This window comes from Vespula pensylvanica, chromosome 9, assembly GCF_014466175.1.
Source record: "Vespula pensylvanica isolate Volc-1 chromosome 9, ASM1446617v1, whole genome shotgun sequence".
NCBI lineage: Eukaryota > Metazoa > Arthropoda > Insecta > Hymenoptera > Vespidae > Vespula > Vespula pensylvanica.
This window is the reverse complement of record NC_057693.1, coordinates 1,156,478-1,181,150: the sequence shown is the minus strand read 5'-3', so window position 1 is coordinate 1,181,150 and position 24,673 is coordinate 1,156,478. Positions and strand designations below refer to the sequence as shown.

Here is a 24,673-nt window from a genome sequence, read left to right as displayed (position 1 = left end):
TATATTTATATATAGCCGATAAATCAACATTTATGAAGAATTATATATATAACAAGACTAATCATAAGTTGAACAAAAATAAAGATTTTTACTTCATATATAAAAAGGCTTAATAATTTGTTATTATCTAATCCATTATTCTTACGATGTATAATAATGAATAACTTTTTCATTTGTTCGATTATTAAATCTATATAAAAGTATATCTAATGCAATAAAATTATTTACACTACCTAACTATCGCCATTTATATTCGACGATTAAATATAAATTATCGAAATTCAAAATAGACTAGAATATTAATGTTTGACTTTATCTCTCGATTATTTAACATAGCTGAACGAAAAATATGAAAAATGACGAAGCATTTATCGAAAATAAAGATATGACGTTAAAAAAGACATCAGCAAAAATGTATAATTACATTAAATAAGATTACATGATTTTATTACAATGTATTGGATATATTATTATTTTTATCAAATCTTTTTAATTCTCTTGAGAATTACTCGATAATAATTATCTATATTACGAACTATTTTTTGAAAAATAATCGTAAAACTATGACATCGACGATGTAATACCAACGTACATTCGTAGATAAACTTTCCCAGTCAATTAACTTCTTGACGCGTCGCATTGAAATCTAAGTTTTCTAATCACCATCCATAAAGAAAAATTATTAGAAAGATATGGGAGATTCAGATACACCTGTGACTTATAACGAACGTATTCTGCTAATGTTATCGTAAGTTAGAAAAAAAAAATTGATTTTTATAATGTTATAGTTACGTCGTAAAATGAAGATAACATTTTTTTTAAATAAAACTATCAATTCTTTTTCCTTTTTAGAGAAAACCGTAGAAAACTCCTTCTACAATTATTATCGGAAAATGCGTTATCTCGTTATAACTTTTCATAGAAATAAAATTTGTCATCTCTGTCTTAATATTTGTAAGAATTATGACACTTTTTAAATGTGTGTGCGTGTAAATTCTTCTTTTTGAATATAACAACAACTTGACAAATATAACAAAATTTTACGCATAGTTCGTGTACCATTATGGAATTTTTTAATTAATGAGATGCAATGACTATGCGTGAATACTAACTAAACGTGAATATAATAAAATATTATTATATATTATAGATAATATGTATTAAAAAAAAAAAAGATAAAAACACATATATTATTCGAGTAACATATGAATATAGACTTTCACCGTTTTACGATGATTATCGAATTCTTTAATCGAATTTACCAAAATTCGCGTGTTTTACTCAGACGATTTCGAGTTTCGATGCATATCTCTACGACATCAACACCCCCGTGAAAGATATTTCTGATAAATTCATTTGTCAAAATTAATTGCTGTCCTACGTATTTCAATAGATAAGATGAGATAGTCACAAAGTGATATCGTGATCCAAAAGAGGATTAGTCTGAGACGTATTGTTGTATGAAGAAGACGTAGTGAAGAAAATTACAGTGAGCAGAAGTCGGCCGAACAGTAAAAATATTAACTTATTAGAAATAGAAATGGAAAGAAAACTTTCGGAAAACGAAATTCGAGGTATTTTTTTTACTTTATCGTTTTGTATTATTCTTCGTCTCATATAAAACTATTTCTTAAACTGTTTCGATCGTATCGTTTCATTATAAAAATTATATTTATAATTTATTAATTAAATATGATGATATATTCGCATACCAATTTTTTGTATGTATATAGCTTTTTTAATATAGATAATAATATAAAAATATAAAAATATAAATATACATATAATATTTGTGGGTTTATATTTATTTATGTACATATATATATATATATATATATATATATATATATATTGTGTTATAATAACATTATAATATATTCATTATATTCATATAAATACATTAATATTTGTATATATAATCATATAAACACACAATAATATTTTTAATAAATATTATCTTATAATTCCTCAACAAACTTATGTACTCATTTAGAAAGATTATTCAATTTGATGACTGTCAAATTGTCACTTCAATTTTCTTCAATCATAAGTTATCGATTTTCTGTTTCGGAAATACGATAAAATGATAATCTTAAATTTCGTTCGAAGATACTTATAGATATATAAGATAAGGGAAAGGGTTTATTGTCCGAAGACTTAATAAAGGTTTTGATGGATTGATCGATTCGTTTAAAAAGTCGTCGAAACGTAATTACACCATGACCTAAATAGAAAGAACAACTATCGCTAGTGACATTGACACTTACACGCATTGATTTATATTAATTCAGTGATTAACGTGCAATTGCGAAAAGGTCAATGAAACTGATCTATCATTTTGGCAATCTCTTTATTTATTTATCGTTTGTCTCTATTTAGATCATCCAGAAGAACATAGCGATGTTGAAGCAACCGAAACCGTGAGTATCTATATATGTTACTATAATCAAAAAATTATGAAATCGTTGCAGAGAAAGTTTCGTCTTTTTCAGCATTCGTTAAAATTATAAAACGTTCGTAATGACAGAATTATTTCAATTATTTTATAAGATTCGCAAGAATTCTTGATACATTCGATATGAGAAAGTGAAATGGATTGATATAAAAATATCCACTTGGTGAACTTACGAAATCGAAATGAGTTCGCTCAACGAATATTTCTTTCATCGATAATCCTTTCGATAAAATTATTCCTATCCTTATTTTATTTAATTTATTTATTATTTATTGATTTCTTTTTACTTTTTCATTGCCGAACGATCGCTCGTGAGAATGGGGACAGTAAAATTTCGGCTTGTCCCGTCGCTAAAAGCTTCAATAATCGAACGATCGATCAAGCAAGCGAAGAAAAATATTCAGGTCAATAATCATTTGTACAGATCACGCGTCGCGTACGACACGATTCGCTTCTTGTAAGGCAGGTATCCGCACAAATAAGTAAGACACAGAAATATTCGTAGACTTGTTAAAATTAAATAACTTTTTCTAGACCAATCGAATAATTCAGAAATTTTGAATAAGCGCAAAGAAACATTGCCTTTTGTTTTGCGAGTGATCAAAAATACAAAATAAACTTCTTTCAAGATATTATCATTAAAAAGAAATTAATAAATGAAATTAATAAATGAAAAACAATACAAACGAACAAATATATGGATTCCATCATGTATATCAAATCATCTTATACGAATTTTATAAATATTATCAAAATCGTACGATCTATAGATCTTTAAACTCGCTACAGTATAATTTTTACGACATAAGATTAACGTAAGATTGACATAATCGACTTTACAGATCTTCGCGAATAAATGCAGTTAAACAAATATAAATTATTGTAAAAAAATTGCTTATCAATTTTGATTACATAAAACTAACAAATATAAAAAAAAATATGCCATATAATTGAATTCGTTCTATGAAGATAAAATTGCCGTAGGGATATGTATTGTTAAATGATTTGTTATAACTTAGTATGATAACGATTTCGTTTGTTATTCTTTCAATAATTTTTAAGATCTGAAGCAAGAAAGTGAAATGATCAGAATATCCATTAGTCAATATATATATGCTCTTTGAATCGTTACCTCTGATTAAATATCTTCCTCTTAAATAAAGATCATTTGTTCGCTCGCATTCTTTAACCTTGCAAGCATTCGAACACACACATGCGTTAATCTATCGTTCTTCTTATATCCATTCTCAGGATTTATTCTTCTATCATACCAGAAATATATCGATTATTCTTTAAGTCCACTATACGTATCATTCGTTGATTTACTCATCTCTGTTACTCATCCTACAATAACAACAATAATATGGAAAACGAAGTAATGTATTTGTTTTGTATAAAACTTTTTGATAACAAATTTTAAAAAGGTATATTTCGTATTCTTTTTTTTTTAATTCTTCCTGTCTTTGTTAATCTACACGCTCTAGTTAACTCTAATCTATTCGCTTTATCTTATTTAAAAAAAAAAAAAAAGAAAAGAAAAAATGTATTATATTTTCAAACATTTTTACTGTTCATGATACTTTATACACCACTTCTATATAAGCTAGAACGCCACAAAGTAAATACGTTTGTACACTTCTGGCGATACACTTGTTTAATTTAAAATTAAATAAAATTAATCGCACACGCACGCAGAGAACAAATAACGTTCACGTTTTATACACAAGATACTACCTAATCGAAAATTATCTTTCGATTACATAATTTCGTCTTTCTCTTTTCTTTTGTCTTGTCTTTTCCATTCTTTTTTTTTTTTTTTTCTTATATAACGAATCAATCTGGCAAGATAAATAAAAATATTTTATAATGATCAGTCGAGGAAGGCCTCAAGTTTTCTTTCTCTCTCTCTCTCTCTTCTCGTTTTCTTCTTTTTTTGTTTTCTACAAAGAACGAAGAAGAAAAAAAAGAAAAGAAAAGAGAAAACGATGAAGGAAACTTCCTGATACGTAGAACGGTAAACGATTTCCAAACGATCGATCAGTCGTTCTTGAACGAGCTCTAGAAAGGAAAGAACGCGGCACCAGCGAAGGTTCGACAATCGCTCCGTTTTCTTTCACTCTTTTGTCACACACAACAGAAATAAAACGGGTTAGACGGGATCAAGACGCGCGTGCGCTAGCTAGATCGCGAATGATCTATCAATCAAGACAACGAGAGAAAAAAAGTGACGCGTTTAGTACGTAAGATATGCACAAAACTGATAAAATCCAAAGTGAACGGGCCGAATACATATGAATTCACGTAAATCTTGTGTATCATCGCAAATGTGTGCGTGTAAATGTGTATATTTGTTATGTCAACGTGCATTACGATCCATCGATTCCTTTCAAATTCGATCATCAAGATAAATAGATCGACGAGATGAGCGCGGGAAAGGTACGATCGTCAATATTTTCCAAATCGTCATAATCACCTTTTCTTTTTTATCTTTTATATTTAACCATTCGACTGACCTATTTTCTCAAAGCTTATAAAAAAATATATCTGTACGATTCGTCGAAGATCGATAACGCATTTCGTTACTACTACGATCGTTATTTCATCGAGAGACTTTCACTATTTCTTCCTCTGACCGTCTTCTTTTTCCAAAAATGACGTTCTTTCATGCGTCCTTATTTAAATTCATCGAAATAGTTGAGTCGGTATGTTGTAATAACAAATAGATAATGCGCAACGAAGTTATAAATACTTATGTATGTAAAAAAGAACGTCAGAAGACATGTCCTCGAAACGCTTAAGAATGGTGTTTCATCATACATTTACTTGTTACTTTTCTTCTCTCTTCTTTATTTCTTTATTTTATTTTATTTTATTTTATTTTATTTTTTTTTTTAATCGAGTTTTTTCCTCGATTAAACATTTATAAATTCTATAAAAGCTATCGAACTTTTATACGAATCATTTACATTCTTTTCGACATTCTCTCAGACTTTTACATTCCTTTCAAATTTTTCATTTATTTAAACAACGCGCTTATTTCTTTTCGTGTTAATGTATAACATAGATTACTATTAACTAATTATTACGATCGTAATAAAACTTGCTTCTTGATATATCATAACTGCGATTAAAGATAAAATATTTTCTAGGACGTACATATCGTCATGCTAGACGTATCGTCGACAGAAAAATACGCTCTTGTATGAATCAATGAGCGTGAGATTACGTCGTTATTGCGGTTTTGTATATACTCTTACGATTACCACTACCACGATCTTGCGAAAGCAACGAAACTAATTACCGACGTATTGTTGCATAATCAATAAACTACAAGCGCGAACATATTATATTATTAACTCTAGTTTGGTGACCTTTCATTTGCGATAATAAAAGTAACAAGCAAGGTTAAAAAAATATCGTTGCAAGATGAAACAACAAGAAAGAAACGTTTCTCTTTTCAATTATATTTAAGTTCTTCATATTATTGCAGAAGCTCAAGTATCCCAAATCGGTATTTTTCATCATCAGCAATGAATTCTGCGAGAGATTCTCTTTTTATGGAATGCGTAGTAAGTTTTTTCTCTCTCTCTCTCTCTCTCTCTCTCTCTATCTTTTTTATTATTATTATATTTTTTTTTATATAGACATTCATTTAATTTACTTTAATTTCAGCGGTCCTGACGTTGTATCTTCGAAATGTTTTAAACTACACTGACAACACTTCGACCGTGATCTATCATATCTTCACGATGTTTGTTTTTTTCTTTCCATTATTCGGAGCTATCCTAGCAGATTCCATACTTGGGAAATACCGTACGATATTCTATGTTAGTATAATTTATACTGTGGGACAACTCTTGTTGGCCTTGAGTGCTGTACCGCCACTAGGATTGCCACCAAGGTTAATATTTGCAACAACGCGTCAAATGATTTGCAATGACTCAGAAAACTGATAGCTTTCTTATAATAGTCTAAACAAAATATCTGGACATTACGAATTGATATTGAAATAAATGAGAATTTCGCTAATACATCTGTAATCGTGTTGATTATTGACTTAGCTTGTTATGAAAAAAAAAAATTGATCGGTATGAAAGAATATAATCATTTTTATGAGTCATTGCATGATCTATTCTTTTACGATTAAATATATCTTCTAATTCTAATTCAATCGAATTGCAGGGAGTTCGCATTAGTGGGTTTGTTTCTTATAGCTATTGGTTCGGGTGGTATAAAACCTTGCGTATCAGCGTTTGGTGGAGATCAATTTGTATTACCGCAACAGGAACAACAACTTTCGACTTTCTTTTCCGTCTTCTATTTCTCAATTAATTCGGGTTCCTTAATATCCAGCTTTCTTACACCGATATTAAGAAGCGACGTTACTTGTTTTGGCGATAAAACATGTTATTCCTTGTCTTTTCTAATACCTGCCATATTGATGTCAATATCGATCGGTAATATAATATTTAAATCTATGAATACTAGAGAAACGCAAGAATTTTGAATGTAAATTTTTCTCTTACAGTGATATTCGTGCTTGGTAAACCTTTGTACAAAATAGTCGATCTCAAAGGCAATATCGTGGTTGATGTTACCAAATGCATTTACGTAAGTTAATTAAATAATTCTTTTTTGAAAATTAACTAATATCTACGTTAGAATGTTAGCGAAATTATAATAACTAATGATAATAATAATAATGTATTAATATCAACAAGTTTTTATCATACGAACGAACGTGCATACCTTTACATTCGTAATCGCCATATCATGGATTGATAATATCTGGATTAGTTCATTTAAACGAAATAATTAGTCAACTTTAGTCAGCTAAGTCAACTTAAATAAAAATAAAAATTTTAGTACGCGATCAAGAAGAAGATACAATCAAAGGAAAAGGTAGATCACTGGCTCGATCACTCATCGGACAAATATGGTCAAAAGTTAGTCGAGGACATCAAAGATTCCTTACAGGTATTAAAGATGTTCCTTCCTTTGCCGATCTTTTGGGCTCTTTTCGATCAACAAGGATCGAGATGGACGATCCAAGCGACGAGAATGGATGGTAAAGTTGGTAATTTCTTGATACAATCCGATCAGATGCAAGTATTTAATCCATTGTTGGTTGTCATCTTCATTCCTATCTTCGAGACTTGCATTTATCCAATATTTTCTAAAATTCATCTACTTAATACACCTTTGAAGAAACTTACAGTCGGTGGTGTATTAGCCGCACTATCCTTCGTTATATCTGCTATCGTTGAATTACAACTTGAGGTAAATATGAAACTCTTTAATATCCAATAACTATTTATATAACTTTCATTCCATCGATATCTACTTGATTAATTTTAGAAAACATACCCGATACTGCCTACCACTGAAGAGGCCCAAGTAAGAATTTTCAATACCATGAATTGTAACGTAATAATAAATATTGATGGTAAAGATGAGACTATTAATGGTCTGGATTTTTGGGAAAATATAAATATCAAAACTATTAATGGCTCGGCTAATTTGAAGTATTCTTTAAATCCGACAGATTGCTTCTCGAAAAATTTCATCAAAGATGGTAAATCAATCATAGAATCTGTGAAATTAGAAATATATGTTAGAATAGAAAATAGTAACAACGAGTTTATATTCTCATAGGAACGATGGTTATAACCGAAGCGAAAGCGATATCATTCGCTATTACACCTGATGGAATCAAGTATAATTACACTGACAATGTAGCAAAACCAAAGAATGGTTTGCCTCTGGTTCGTGGTCTTATTTATTTGTCAGTAGAATCAATGCAAAAGAATACTAGCTTGATGTTTTATCAAGAATCGAAACTTGTGGATGAAATTATATTAGATAAGACAAATATCAATAAAACTTCATTACATGAACTCAAGCCAGATAAATATAATATTTATTTAAATGAAAAGCTATTATTACCAAATGTGGAATTAAAATTAGGTGGAGTATACACCATTGTTGGTCATGACATACCAGAAGAAACAAAATTGTCGATTGTTACTGTAACACTTCCTAATTCGATGCATTTGTTTTGGCTGTTACCACAATACATTGTCATTACCATGGCAGAAGTCTTGTTTTCAGTAACAGGATTGGAATTTGCATTCACACAATCACCTCCCAGCATGAAATCCTTAATGCAATCCTCCTGGTTACTTACAGTAGCTTTTGGCAATCTTATTGTTGTTATTATCGCAGAAATATCATTCTTCAGTAGACAGGTGAGCTATCTAAATATCTGATAACAACTTTTACAGATTTTTATTTATAGAAGTCGATGATTAATTATAATTGCTTTTGTTAATCGGAAACGTATGTTGCAGGTTTACGAGTTCTTCCTATTCGCAGGTCTAATGCTTATATTTATGATATTATTTGGCATAATGACAATGTTTTATAAATATACGGATATACCTGAAACAAATGAGGAAGAAATCGTATTAGAAGGGAAAAATGGAACTGTTAATCCATCGTACAAGAACGACGAAAAATGAAAAATACAAATAAATCTTAAAGATATTTGAGTATCTACCTGTTTTCAATTTTCTGTTGAGTGATACAATATATCAAGCTCAAAGATAATGAAGTTTTCATTGCAAAGATCGTTACGTTGAATGTGCAATGAAAGATATACGTCGAGATGGACGATGATGTTATTAACGATTATATGGAAAGGAGTTAAGTGTACGTGAAAAAAGTATAAAAGTGAAATTTTTGAATCATAGGAAAGATCACAAAGGAATTACGAGTAATATATTTATTTTTACTAGCTCAAATAAATTGTTAAGATCTATCACAATAGAATAAAACACGCATTGCAAATTTTGATACATACCGAACAAGTATTACCGAGTTAATATTCCATGTCTGTAATTAGTTATTGAAAATAAATTAGAAATATTTATAATCGTATTTGTTTTATATAGAATCGAAACTATTATTCAGGAAAAATTTCTATTTTCCTTTCTTAAAATAATATCCATCTATATTAATCTTTATGGTAGTCACTCTTAAAACAATTCCAGATTTAACAAATATACATCTTAATGGTTAATAATTTACGCATCTGTTGTTACATTATATTAATTTTATAACATGACAATGTAGATGCAATCGTAGCCATACGATTTTTTAATGAAAATACCGTAACATATATTTTAATTTATAAAGAATAATGTGATATTCTATTACAGAATTATATTGTGATTAATTTCGTCGTTCTATCGTAAGATATTTAACAACAAAATGTTTTCTTAGTTTTATTGCTCCTTACACAAATACAAGTAAATTAGTATGTTAACGAGCTATATTCTATAATTATTTTTGACGAAGTTATTCAGAAGCGAACGTTTGTATCATATAAGCAATTTTTCTGATAAATGTATTTCTATGTATAAGATTTGGACAATTTAATAATATTTTAAGAGGGCAAAAGATTATAGATTATTTTTCTAAACGTTTGTTGAATATATACGATCTAACATCTAATAAGATTCACATCTTTGATAAATTGTTTTAGTACCACCAGCTTTAAAATTCTAATTTCTACAATAAATGATATATTAAATATGTAAGATACACACTTGCCTAGTAAACAATTCTATTTAGCGTTTTTCATTTGGAGCAAGCAAATGGTTATCTCTCTATATGTAATATTATAATCAAGATTTTTGAGGAAGTGTAAATCTTCTGTAGGTTTATTTAATGCCGAGGACTCTTTTTCATATACGATAATCGATCGTCTTTCTACAACAATTTTTAAGAGCATACGTATAAGTATTAATATTATAAAAATCAACAGTATTGATAAAAGAATACATAAGAAAACAATTACCGAATTTGAACGAATTCTAACAATTGCTTCACGAGCTGTTCCATATGCAATAGAAGCAAAATGGAAAGCACCAGTTACCAATGTTTCTGGCAAAATGTGAATAGGTTCTGCAGTTCCTGGCATTGAATCGGTAGTAGTTTCCTCAACTATATGTTCAACATTTTTATTCTCTTCTTTCTTTGGATTGTTCTCCAGATATTTATTACTTAAGTCTTTCTTTATTTGCTCACGTATTTTATTTTTTTTTGAAGCTGCAGGTTTATTGCAATCAGAAAAACTATGTTTTGAATAATCATGACTGTTACTAGTATTCGTCTCATTTATACCATAAACACCATTGTCTGTAATCGAAGTTGTATGAGAATGAAAACTCTGTGTTAAATCGTTTAAATCTGTTTGGGCTTGACAATTCTGCTGTGCTATCGGAAAATCTGAAAAAATTGGATTTACTGGTTCTGTTGTCAAATAGCTAGTATGAGAACTGTTTACATCAATTTTCATAGCATTTGTATTGTTATGTTTGGATTCTAAATGCAGTAAATTTGTATTCTCATCTATTGATTTTGATGTCTTTTTTATAAACGGGGAACAAATATTATCTGTTAGATTTGTTAAGTTATTGTTCGTACATTTTTTTAAAGTATTTGATAAATGTGTATCGTGTATTTTTTCATTGATATTATCCTCATTTTTAGAATCTTCTTTTTCATCCGATTTGTAAGTACTAACATTATTTAAATCCTTCTTAGTCATAGAAGTAGAATTATTCGAATTAGCTGTAAAATGATTCTCAGCAATGCAAATGACTGAAGATGCAGGTGATATCTCTGGAAGTAAATCAAAAGTTAAAAGATCAGTAACAATTTCATCATCATCCTCTTTATGGGCAATGTTCTCAGTTTTTGATGGACTTTTTTGTTTGTGACAATTTGTATTGGTTTTGTATTTTATTGGCATCGAAATTAATTCAAATTCATTATAGTCATCACAGATCTCTGTGTTAGTGCTTAAGTCAGAACGTATACTGATATTCTCTATGTCAGATCCACAACAACAAGTTGTACTTTCAAGATATTTTTTATCCAACATTTGATATTCAGTGATAGAACAATTCATTCTTTGTCCACCATTTTCTTTTGTCCCATTGAATATGTTTGGTTCATTATACAAATTTTCTTTTGAAGATTCTAATGGAAGAAAATTTGAAGACATAGAATTACGTTTATCTTCAATCTGCTTTTCGCCAATATCATTTTGCTTATGAGGATTATTTATATTGCTCATTAATTCTGACGAATTATAGGTTTCGTTATGAACATTTTCCTCCTCTTTGTCTTCGTTAGGTTCACTGTTATATTCAAGCTTTTCTTCGAATTTTTTCACTTGTTTCTTTCTGCTTTTGATGTTTATAAGTGGTTTATCTACATGTTCAGAATAAATCTTGTCGACTAGCATGTCCCTTTTCTTCCTTTTATATTGTCTTCTTTGATCTGTAAGTAAATTATTTCTTTGGTGATTACACTTTGATTTCAGACGATGAGATTGATTTTCACATCTATTTGCATCCTTAGATTCTGCGCAAATCGGTGACCTCATAGAACACTTATTTAAATTTTCCATTACGTTAAACACGATTTGATTAGAGACTTCTGTTATTATATCCTTTTTCAACTACGAATAAAAGAAAGTACATGTTGCATTAATTTATAAAAAATAATATAAATAAAAAATAAATGGCACTTTTTATATTCACCTGTTCCATATATTGTACAAACCATGTCGGTGGAGCATTATTAAGAACATCCTGGCTAGTTATGTTTGAAGGTGTTGTATTTTCTAGCTTCATATTATCAAAACTTTTTGTAAGGATCTTTGAATATGCTGATGTAGTTAAATTTGGAAACAAAGAAATAGCTCCATCCTTATCGTTTAATTTATTATCATTAGTTTCTTCAACTAAATTAAATATTCTATTTAAATGTTGTCTTTTATTGTGTTGCTTTACTTCGCTCATGCTTTCTTTCGATTTAAAGGTTTCAGATGAAATAGAATTGCTTGCAAATGAATTTTCTTGATCGTCACCAGATGATTCGTTAACTTCATGTTTATTTTTATTTATATCATCATCCTGATTATTTATAAAATCAACTAACAACAGTACTCCTTTGCTATGCTTGGAGCATAATTTAGCAAACTAAAATCACACGTATCTTTTATTATTACCTTATTCATTATTCTGTATAAAGTCTTTTATATTGAGCGAAAAACAAAATTTGTATTACTATTAAAATATACGGAAAACTATTCAAAATTACCTGCCATAATTCTAAAAATTCAGTTTCGTTTTGAACCAAACGTACTTTGTCGTCATTATCGACATATAAAATACTGTTAGACGTATTTATCGCAAAGAAACGCATCTATGAAAAAAATATAAGAAATCACAAATATAAATGTTAATTTTAATACTAGAAATTGCTATCCAAAATATAACTTACTAAATATATCTTAAATAATTCGAAATTAAATGTCACTTTGAAAACTGAATTGTTATTATTCTCATAATTATCTTTTTTATCATTAGTGAGATTATACTTTGTTACGTCATATATAGATAATTCAGAATCGTGCCACAAATACGATAATTTGTCATTATCCTTTGTTTTCTTACAAGTATCCAAGAATAATTCTGATGTTTCTTTTACTGATGAGATAGATTTATCTTGGTGTGTATTGCCACGTACAGGTAATTCAGAATCATGCCACAAATATGACAATTTGTCATTATCTTTAGTTTTCTTGCACGTATCCAAGAATAATTCTGATGTTTCTTTCACTGGTAAAATAGATTTATTTTTGTGTGTATTGCCATTCTCGTTCAAGTTGCATCCATTTTCAATATCTTTGTGTATTAAATTTGCATACGAATCACGCACTACGCAAAAGATGTCTTTATACTTGTTAGTGCATTCTAAAGTAGATTCTTTCTTCCTTAGTACAAAGAACGTATAATCGTCTTTCTTCAGTTGAGCAGAGCTCGGACTTATTATAGGAATCTTTTTCATTATACTTCTCGATTTTATAAATCCAGTAGACAATCGAATGATTCCAACGATTATAACTACGAAGGAAAACAGTAACAATTAACAGTTTACATGAAATCTCAAAACGGTCAGGCAATAATCATTGCAACAGTAATGTCAAGTTAAACGTTACGGAAACAATTACACGATGCTATTGCTAGTTACGCCGTCTTTCCGCCTTTCTCTGAACTGCATCGGAACCGACCTTGATTTGACCCTTATTCCGATCAAGTGATATTTACACTCTTTAAAAATCAAACATTCAAAGATCGTATTTTATCTAACAATAATTCGTAATAAAATAATTCGATATTCCTGTAAATATTTTTCCAATCGAACATATATCAACTGGTTTAGATTGTTTTATTAACTGTACTATATCTGTATTTGAACTACCACCATTGTGTAACTACACTAGTCAAAATAACCATTATCAATTTCATTATGTTAACGACGAAGAAAAAAGGGCTGATCGTCCCTACGAAGTAACGTTATTTCGTATAATTTATTTTTATTTTATTAATTATTCTTCAATGAGAAAAATATTAATTCCAATAAATGATTCAATTCCAATAATAATTTCATATTGACAATAGCGTTAACGTAGTTTCCGTTCGCATCATCTGGTGGTTAAATTTTCTATAAAAAAAAAAAAAAAAAAAAAAAAAAAAAAAAAGAACAAGAGAAAAAGATTCACAAAACACGGAGAATCTAATATAAGTAAGAAACATTGAATAGTGAATACAATATATCTGCTGCAAGTTCAAGAAATTATTTACGAAAAATGGAGATAGCACAGTCGGTAAAAAGGTAAAGGATCGATACAGTAGTTAATTCGATCACAGTGCTCCCTACGATAGTCGTTAAATAATTAGAACCAGTAAATATGGCGGAACTAGGCGCGAGTAGACCTTTCAAAACTCTTTCTTTCAATATTCTTTGTTTTTATTTCTCCATCATCGACGAAATCAAAGATACTTCATGTAGAACGCGAATCGATTTTAAACGAGATATACGCGAAAATGTGTTGGTTCGAAAGTTTTCACGAAAATTCAAGATATCTCGCGAAGGAAAGAATCGCGCGACATTGAAAAGATATCGACAATTCTGCGAAATGAAAATTAACGAAAGAAAGAAAGTTACAGTTTTTAACGAAGTGTTAAATATTCGATGGATGGATGTCGACTGGCAGAAGTCAAAGTAAATAGGATGTGCCGAGAAGTATAATTACGATACGTCATGATGTTTTGAATAACGACGAAGTGTCTTTAGAAGTGAGGTAATGGGTGGGAGTTGATTCGTTCGTTGGAACGAAGAGAGAGAAAGAGAGAAAGAGAAAGACAGAGAGAGAGAGAGAGAGAGAGAGAGAGAGAGAGAGAGAAGAAGAAGAAGCAAAGAGGAACCGAAAGAAGGGAGTTCCAGTCAGTCTGTCCGTGCGAGTCCGTCCGTCGAGCAGACTTCTCTCACTCTTTCGTTCTCCTCTTAGAGCAGACCGTCGAGTGGCTCGTGGTGGAAGCCACATGTCGTCGGTGGTGCAGCTGCTACCGGCACCCTGACGATCAATCAGTTTACCGTCGTCATTGGTATAGATCGCGATCGTCCGCTTTCCATTATTTACCACACCTTTTTTTTCTTTTCATTTTGTTAATCTTCTCTTATCGCACTCGATACATTTATACTCGTAATATACGCATGAGAGTGATCAAAAACAGCAAAATAATAGAGATAAAGATAGAGATAGGGAAGGTAGGGAAGAAGGAAAGAAAAAAAAAAAAAGAGTGCTTGTTAAAAGTGTTTGAGAAAAGGATTAGATCTTGAAGAATTCTTTTCTTTTTTTTTTCTTTTTGCTTTTGTTTTTTTTTTTTCTTCTTCTTCTTCTTTGGAGAGAAAGAAGAAATCGACGAAAAAACTCGAAGAACATGTCGTCGAGAATAATTTTCGGTTTGTTCGTCGCCTTGCTCATCGTTGTTGGTTCGCCACCTACCATCATCGAAGCTTTCAACGTCGAAACAAAACATTATGCGATATATCGCAACGAGGCCGAATCTATGTTCGGCTTTGCCGTTTCAACATATCGTGACAAATACGGACGAGGATGGTGAGTGGAATTTTTATATATATATATATATATATATACGTATATATATTACATTAGTTATTACGTTCTTTCAAATTTGCCGCGGTTTTTTTGCGCGAGAGCGCGCGCTCTCCTCTTCCTTCTTCGTTTCACGATCAATGGAAACGTTTGATCGATCTGTTGATTATCGTGATCGGAAATTGTAAACAAAAAGATCGATTGTAAATCGATTAATATTATATGAGATTCGAACTTACGTATCAAACGAGTTGTTATGGAAAATTTATTAAATGATTTATTTTAGAAGTAACTTAAATATTTATTATCATTGACAAATATTTTTCATATTTATTATTATCGACAGATGTTGTCGTTAAAAATCTTCCAATTTTTTAATTCGAATAAAATTCTAATGCATTCGACGATTAGGTTCTTCCTTCGAAATTCGAAAGTAAAAACATGGTTTAATTAAAATATGTGAGTTTATAATACGATATAAATCCACGCGATTTTTGTGCACACATATATATATATATGTGTGTGTGTGTGTGTGTGAATGTGTATGTGTAATTAATAATATTTTTTTTCTTCGGTCTATACGCTGAATCAACATCGTGATTCTGAAAAAAAAGTTTGATTCATCGTGATTCGAGCTCGTCGCCACAATTGACTCACTGGTATATTCTCAAACGTGGAAATGTTTGTTCTCCAGATGAAATACTATCGACGATACTGTCTCATGTAGAATTGAATTTAACTTTTTTTCTTTTTCCATTTTTTGTATTAACTCTCATCTCTTTTCTTTCATCTCTTTCTTATTTCTCGTTCTTGTTCTATTGTGCTGTTGCATTCGGATACACAAGAGGCTCTCTGTTCCTCAAACAACCGAATCGTATGATCTTTGTAATTTTTTCTTTCTTTTTCTTCTCCTTTTTTCTCCTTTTCAAAGCATTCAAATTAAAGCTCAACAAACGATTTGGTCCATCTTCGTACGAGCATAATGCTTTCATAACGCTTTTAAAAAATATTTTTCATCATCAAACGAATCCCTTTTCTCTCTCTCTCTTTCACTTTCTGTCTCGGCTGAACGTTTTATCAAAGATAAAAAAAAAAGTGTCTATAATCTTCGTCTTACATTTTATAGCTTCTTTCTCTCGAGATCTTCATTTCGTATCGTTGAATCCATTCGGACTTGAAACGAGTCCGTGATACAGCTAGTGGACGATGTTTTCGATTCATAGAGCTAGCTCTGCGTTTTTATTCCTTCATTTATTTATTTCTTTATTTTTCTTTTTTCCTTTTATTTTCTCTCGCGTTTGGTCCACCCTCTCCTGAACGTGTCGAGTTCTCTGGTCGATTCTCTCTCTCTCTCTCTCTTCCTTTCTATATATCTTTTTCTCTTTAGAAGCTTCGGTCCACCAAGACTCGAATCTCGCGTGACTCACGCCCGCGACGAGCCACGAATAAACATTTCTACTCGGGCTCTACTCCCGCGGCGACGGCGAATATAAATAATACTGGCGGATCGGTGAAACGCGACTAACGCCGAACGATTACGTCGATGGCGCCTTGTAAAAGTTATCCATAACGCCGACATCTTCTCTCACCTTTATACATATTTATTTCTATTATATTTTTCTTTGTAATAAGAAACATAGCCACGAATTCGTTCGTTACTCGTTTATCCGTGCTTCTCAAAATTATCTGTGACGTCTAACTAAGTAAATACTTTACTTAATAAACTTATCGTATCAATAGTTAACAAAACAAAAAAAAAAAGAAAAATAGCGGACAATAGTAGACAATGTGAAATCACGCGCGAGAGAGAGAGAGAGAGAGAGAGAGAGAGAGAGAGAGAGAGAGAGAGAGAATTCTATTCTCGTGACCGGGCAGGAAGTTCGGATTACGTGATTACGTATAAACGAGAGAGACCTCGTAACCACTTATATTTAGGCCAATTCTCATAGTAGAACCTTTACGAACGTTTGTCTTCTTCGTTAATCTCGCGTAAGTCGAGAAATATAGACTGTGATGACCCACCTGAAATAGAATTTAATTGCATGATATTTATAATCGAAGCTCCTCGACCCGTCGAGAGATATCGTCGAACGCTTTATACCAACGGAAATGCGAAATTCAATCCTCCTTGGAACGGTTCAAGCACTTTTCCAATCTTTTTTATTCATAAAATATATAAACACATATATACACATATTATATATACATACATATATACATATATATATATATATATATATATATATATATATGCGAGTTCATGTATCCTATCTATCCATCCTACCTACTCGAGCTGAATCGTGTAATAGTATCCGCGATTTTCTTTTAACGAGATCACCGACCGACCAGTCGCAAGAACGTAGCACGTTCGACGATGAGAGGGCCACTCTGATACAGGATGTTAGGTCATCGCTGGGACGATGATCATGTGGGTGGTTGATCGTTCTCGCGTGTGTCGCTCAGCTCTTAATACCTTCTTGTAATCTTTCTGTTCGATCTGCTATTCCTACCTTCTCATTCGAATGTGTACGTCGAAGACGAAGATAGAAAAAAGAGAAAGAGAAAGAAAGAGAGAGACAGAAAGATAGAAGCTATTCTTCTTTCGATAATCTGACCCTGCCTTGCCTCCTTGGTCACAAACTTCGATTCTGGATTTCGAGGAAGTTAAGTGGAATTAAAGGTTCGACCCCCCGTGGCGGTCTCTCATGCATACTCTTACTTACGTTTGCGGATGCGATCTAATCTTCGTACCAGCTCAGAGAGTCGGCCACTCCAGCTTCCACGCGCCGATCTTTCTTTTATTTTCGAAAGATATCTCTACTATCCGCATATATTCGTTCGTATGTACCTACGGTATATATCTAAGAGACGTTTTCGACTTGGTATATCGTCGAAAAGAAAGCTTTCGAGAAAAGATCTCGAGATTATTCGGATATCTATACTTACGGATTTCTAAGATCACGTTGATGTTTCATTCGTCTCGTAAAAAGAGAGATTCGTTTCCAACCCGAGTCGAAAATATTCAAATTCTACATTCGATTTATCTCCGTTGAATCAACAGGTTTTTACCGAACGTTTTTGTTCATTTATCCAACGAAATTTTGATGGAAAGAATTCTTCTTTTTAGAATAAGATGAGACAATTGATATTAGTGGTTATACGATTCTTACGAATCCCTTGACTCACCAACGTGTCATAGCTGGTTCTTCTTTAAAAGGAAACTCGAGGTGACGGCGTTAACTCTAAAAATGGAATCAACGTGAGATACCGATCGAGAGGTGACGCGTTTGTGTGAACGATGAGTGTCACTTTTTCTTGGATTCGCTGACCAAACGTTTCTCATCCGTGGTGTATATCAAAACCCAAAATTTCCTAATGAAGAAAAGAAAGGAAAAATAAAAAATACAGAGAAAGACAAAGAACGAAGGAAGATTTGTTTAAAACCATCGATGAAACAACGATCACTTGTTGGAATCGTTAACTCGTGTATCTCGAAATTGTCTCGGAATCATCTTGATTCCTTTTATTGTCTGCCACAAAGGAGATATTAGAAAATCATGGAAGGCACGGAGGAGGACGTTCGTATTAATAACGCGTTCCGCTAATGAGCGAAAAGTGATTCTCCTTTGTAAGCGAGACTGTTGTTAACAATTTTTTCACTGATATTCTAGGAAGCATGCCTCCGTTATCGCTGCTCGCTTCCATGAAGATAAGAACGCTTTGCGCTTAAAACGGAGATTCCACTTGGAATTCTCTTTCGAAGCTTTCGCCTATCTCTCTAAGCGATTCTTTCTCTTTCTTTCTCTCTCTTTCTTCTTTCTTCTTTCTCTTTCTCTCTTTCTTTCTTTCTTTCTATCTTTCCCTCCGTATTACAAAATAATCCTATCTTGCAAACACATCGAAGTATTACTTGTTACGTACTTACTCGCATACTTGTTTCTTTTTCTTTCTTTTTCGACTTCTTTTAAAATCTTTTTAAATCGATCGATTCAATCATCATCGCTCGCATTAACTCGTTCGCAACGATTACTACTCTTTGTTCGAGAAATATAGTTACGAAAAGAAGAAGCGGAACTTTTAACGTTTGCCGCGCTTTTTCCATGGGACAAACGAAGCGTATCCCAACAGGAAACGAGGATTCAATTTCCTCGATGTTTCCGGTCAGTGGAACAAAACAAGTGTTGTCGAGGGTTTGATCATTTTTATGTCGATAGAACTCTTTCTTCAATTATGATCGTTTTAAAAAAAAGATATAACATGCAGTAACCTAAAATAAAATGAGAAAGAAAGAGAGAAAGAGAGAAATAAGAAACGAGAGAAGGAGAGAAGAAGGGAGGGTAGATGATGCAAAAGAAAATAAATGAGGATCGCGTGAGGCACGTGCCTGAAGCTTTGCTTATGTCATTATCCGAACGAATGAGAGAGTCAGCAAGCTTCAGTCAGCCCTCTTACCTTTAGAACGCGTTAAAGCGCGTGATCACGCGATGCGAAAAGAACTCGAGCCCACCCGGCCGGCCTCGCTTTCAAAGCGTGATAAGCCCAATAGAATTTACGATTAACGACCTTCTTTCTCTCTCTCTCTCTCTCTCTCTCTCTCTCTCTCTCTCTTTCTTTCTTTCTTTCTCTCTGTATCTTTCTCTTTCTCTCGTCTGTCCGTATGTCTCTCTTTCTTTTTCTTCTTTATACATTCTTTATTTAGAACGAGATCATTTTTTGATGCTACAGAAATGTTCTTTTCTCCTTTTTTTTTTGTACTTTGAATTCTCTCCTTATTTAAAGATTAAAAAAGACAAAAGATCATTTGTAAAGATTGCATTGTAATATTAATATATCGCAAGATTAATAAAACCGCTTTAATTAAATTTAAAAGCGTCTATTAGTAAATAACTTCTCGCGTGCGTTTCTTTTTTTTTTTCTTTCTCTCTCTCTCTCTCTTTTTTTTTATTTTTATTTTTTCTTTCTTTCTCCACTGTGCCCGCCATATGGACAGTTTCGTTCGTTACATGTCACTCCATAGAAATGACATTGTTACCACGGGGACCTTGCCCCGACACATGTTTCTACTTCCGTGGAGTAGAACGAAGGGTCGGAGTCGTGCACCGGACGACCTACGTACGGAAAAGCGTTTTACGAGCATCCTACCGAAGATTTATAGTTCCTTTTAGGCAAAGGAAAGAGACACAGAGAAATGGGTGAGGAGTGTTCGTTCTATTTGTTTGTCTCTTTCTTTCTTTCTTTCTTTCTTTCTTTCTCACTCCGTTTCTCTCTGCCTCTCTTTTTTCTTTCTACTTGATGCACTCTTGCAAATCGATACTATACTACTCGAGAGAAAAATCTTTCGAAAATAAACAAAATTAAGTGAGATAGTATATAACTAAAATGTTACATAAGATCATCGTGATTATCGATAATGGAGAAGAGCAGACAGGGGTCATTATATCATGGTGATACGTAATGATACTACGATTTGCTTGAGCTCGTTAATTAATCCGGCTAAATTTATCTAATTAATACGTTTATCGCGACCCAGTTGTTACTACAGTAGAACGTACAAACACAATACGGATGAAACTCTAACTGAGATTTTCGAGTTTGCATTTCTTTTTCTTTTATTTGTCTTTTCTTTTTCTTTTTTTTTTTTTTATTTCGAAAATGTGAAAAATATAAAATTTCTTTTCGATCGATTGCGACATTCCTACTTATGAAAACCGTCGACTTAGCCATTCCCGCACGAATACCAACGAAAATGCGTCTGACGTCAGCTGTAACAATCGTGACGAAATATCGTGGGTTTGTTCAAAGTTTCGCAAGGACTGTTAACCACATGTACTCGATGACCATTTCACGGCTGTCTTTTCGAATATGTTTAGAAAACTTAAGTCTACTATTAACGTGTACCGGACAGTCATCTGTCGATACTCAGGTATAAGAACGATGTCATCTGGTGCACAGAACTAATAATACCTAATTGTTATTGAACAATGAAATCTTCGTCTCGAGAATATTCCAAACGTGAGTGTACTCTCGCATGCATAAACATAAACGTAATAAATAAATTCATTTCGATCGGTAAAAATATCTTCGTTCCAGTCACGATCTAAAAAATCATAGAAACATTCCGCGATGTACTTGCGCGATATCTTTATATCAGTTTTTTTTCTTTCTCTTTTACTTTCCTTTTCTTTTCTATTTCTTTTTTTCTTCTTTTTTTCTTTCTCCCCTTTAATAAAATATAAATAAAAATGCTAAAGATAAAATGTAGGTATTTGTGGTACGTCGACTATCCTTACGATCGACACAAACATTGTATTTTATGGATGCAATACATTAGCAGATACCTGTCTTGCCTATTTTGCGGTTCGACAGATTGGAGACATCGATAGTGAAATTGTTTAAGGAGTAACACGCGGGGATCGTGTTACTCGCGAACGCGAACGCGGACTCGTACTGTCACGCTTCGAGCATACGCACGATTTCTCAGAGATTCCTCTTCGTATGTATGTATGTATGTATGTATGTTACGTATATTTACCTATTGGATTTTCTTTACACAGTGAAAGCCGATTTTACGGTGTGCTGTATCCGTGAGAAGGTGCTCCTTATAAAGTAGCAGAGACTCGAGACGCCGATATACGCCTCCGTTCGCGTCTATTGCGTCATCGACCGATTGCGAACGAGCACGAGTCTGCATCTCCTCTAGTTGACCGCCTTATCCACCAAATCATTTTCTAATACACTAATAAGATACACCTTACCAAGAGACATATCATTAACTTACAATAACAGAATCTTTAACATCGGCTTGAATTCTTTATCACATCTCTTTTTTATATCTGTTTATTTATATCTATGTATCATATATACGTAAGAATGTATATATGTTAGTTAGTTAGTTAGTTAGTTAGTTAATATGTTTGTTTTTATATTTGTTGGGCACGTATACATGCATACAGAGAAAAGAACGCGGAATATCGCAAAGCTAATACCGCTTAAAAATGCTACCTATTTGATATTCGAATACTCTCGCTATTCGTTTCTCGACTTTATCAAGTTACATAAATAGAATGTCTCGTTTGATTATTATAGGTACATATATGATAATATTTATCAGAGAAAAATCAGAAGACAAAATTTAGCCGACACAATTTCTTTTTAACGATTCATTTCTGTACGTCTCGTTCATAAAAAATAAAGAATATTTAGAATGTTTCCACTCTCTCTTTCTCTCTCTCTCTCTCTCTCTCTCTCTCTCTCTCTCTCTCTTTATATATATATGTATTACTAATTCTCAAAGGAATCTTCCGCTAGTTTTTCGAAAACGTTATCTCATGTAACAGTATATCGCGATAAGTTAGGCGAATTCTTAGATACTGCTTGGGATATGCAAAATGTTCTCGACGTTGGAGAGCCGACAAAATTTCCCAGAGATAAGGTGAATACGTTATTGCATTAGGTTAGCGTATCCGCATTAGACTCCTTCGTGTACTCTTCGAAGAGTAGCTAACAATAAAGTTTTACTTCTCGTATGGAGTAGTACCAACGGACCGGAAGGCGTATCTACCTGGTTTTAAATTTCCTAGCACGCACCCGGGAGCTTCATTACCATATACGCGTTCTTCGGAAGGAGAGAAAGAAAAAAGAAAGAGAAAGAGAGAGAAAAGTCACCGAGAGTTCGCTGAACCCCCATGGTTTAATCGAAAAATTTCACTCCAAAAATCTTCTCTATCCTATCACAATTTCTTCTTCACGAGATCTTTTACTATCGATAGACATTAGTATTTAACGAGCCTTTAGAATCTCAAATTCAATGGTTATTACGTATAATTTGTTTTCTATCTTTTATACCATACATACGTATATACATACATACATACATACATACATAGATATCGTCTCGTAAAGAGATGCTTCGATTTAAATAAAACTACATTGATAAAGAAAACGATGATATAAGTACTTACTTATTCCTTAAATATTACAAAATACCTATAGCTATCGAAGAAACGCAAAAGGACTCTCGACGGGGAAAGACAATTCACGGCGGTGAATACTAAACGTTTAATTTTTCGTGGTGGGTTAAACGAACGTGACAATTTCCACGCTTCCTACGAAAAAGGCCTTCCCTTTGAAAAGGACGTAAAATCTTACGTGATTTCCGTTTCGAAAGTAGAAGCTTGAATTATAATCGGTGCCATTTTATAGCCCTTTATGTGTAATCGTTCTATCGGAAATTCTTTCTTATTAATATCTATTTCGTAATAAAAGGATTCGACGACGAATATATAGAGCTTGTTTAATAAATAAACGAGATATTTTTCGATGTTTCTTCTGAAATGTAATATTGATCTAACATCTGCTGTTTCTATGAAACGCAATATCGATTTGCAATATGTGTTGTAACAATGGTGTTAAAAAAATTAGATAGGAAAGCTTTCTCTTTAGCTTTTTCTTTTTCCTTTTTCTCTTTCTTAGTTTTCTTTCTTTTTTCTCTTTTCTTTAGAAAGATCAAAGCTAGAGATTCTAAGGGAAAACGGTGCTTCGGCATTGAGCAATTCGCCAAGAATGGCATCCATGCACGATGTCGGATGGAGCCGTCCGATTTTGCCAAATACGGGATTACAAATGCGCTTCTGTCCAGCGACCCGCCGCAATATAAGTCAATACAGCAGGCAACTTCTCCTTGCCGTTTCCATCGCGCGAATAAAAGACCCCGACGATATTTATTTCCCAATACGATAGCCGATGTCACGATAACGCTTGATTTACGCCGAACGACAAATCGCCGTCTAATTCGCGATCTTCGATCTTCGACCTTCACAAAGACGAGAATTACGAAAGCCTAGCGAGAATCTTTGATGAAAAAGAAAAAGAAAAATAGAAAAGAAAAGAAAGAAAATATAATCAAAAGACGCGACCGTTTGTCGACATTTCTTTCTATTTGTTTTCGTTTTTTTTTTTTTTTTTTTTTTTATATTCTACGTATCTTTATTCTACGTTCGTTATTTATCATCGAATGGTAATAATTTTACAATACGTGTATACGTTAAGTAATAACAATAATAATAGGAATATATAGGTATATGTGGAAATGTAAATATCTCGTTTCGTTTAAAAAAATTGTTTCAAACCAAATCGCAAATCGTATATGCAGGTGTACTGCAAATTCGCGTTATCGTATG

At 32.3% G+C, this 24,673-nt stretch overlaps 3 protein-coding genes across 5 annotated transcripts in view; 2 read left to right on the top strand and 1 right to left on the bottom strand.

Annotated features, from left to right (window-relative positions):
- Positions 1–1,434: 1,434 nt before the first annotated feature.
- On the top strand, positions 1,435–9,389 carry LOC122632039 (peptide transporter family 1-like). 2 transcript variants are annotated; one of them, XM_043818432.1, is made up of 10 exons: positions 1,435–1,574; positions 2,380–2,420; positions 5,946–6,024; positions 6,128–6,356; positions 6,638–6,912; positions 6,984–7,066; positions 7,322–7,735; positions 7,814–8,030; positions 8,111–8,703; positions 8,806–9,389. In XM_043818432.1, exons 1-10 carry the CDS (start codon positions 1,541–1,543, stop codon positions 8,974–8,976), a joined length of 2,136 nt encoding a protein of 711 aa, XP_043674367.1. In that variant the 5' UTR covers positions 1,435–1,540; the 3' UTR covers positions 8,977–9,389. The 2 variants fall into 2 exon arrangements, with proteins under 2 accessions (XP_043674367.1, XP_043674368.1); XM_043818433.1 differs by lacking the exons at positions 1,435–1,574; positions 2,380–2,420 and adding an exon at positions 4,419–4,891.
- On the bottom strand, positions 9,225–13,716 carry LOC122632037 (metacaspase-2-like). Its single transcript, XM_043818426.1, has 5 exons — positions 12,815–13,716; positions 12,632–12,736; positions 12,070–12,510; positions 10,317–11,987; positions 9,225–10,228 (listed from the first exon to the last, which is right to left on the bottom strand). Exons 1-5 carry the CDS (start codon positions 13,379–13,381, stop codon positions 10,184–10,186), a joined length of 2,829 nt encoding a protein of 942 aa, XP_043674361.1. The 5' UTR covers positions 13,382–13,716; the 3' UTR covers positions 9,225–10,183.
- Positions 13,717–15,185: 1,469 nt separating this feature from the next.
- The window catches only part of LOC122631926 (integrin alpha-PS2), a 49,791-nt gene continuing 40,303 nt past the window's right edge, over positions 15,186–24,673 (top strand). For both annotated transcript variants that reach the window (XM_043818153.1, XM_043818152.1), the window contains exon 1: positions 15,186–15,497. In XM_043818153.1, coding sequence (XP_043674088.1) covers positions 15,319–15,497 — 179 coding nt within the window. In that variant the 5' untranslated portion in view covers positions 15,186–15,318. The remainder of the gene's footprint in view (positions 15,498–24,673) is intronic.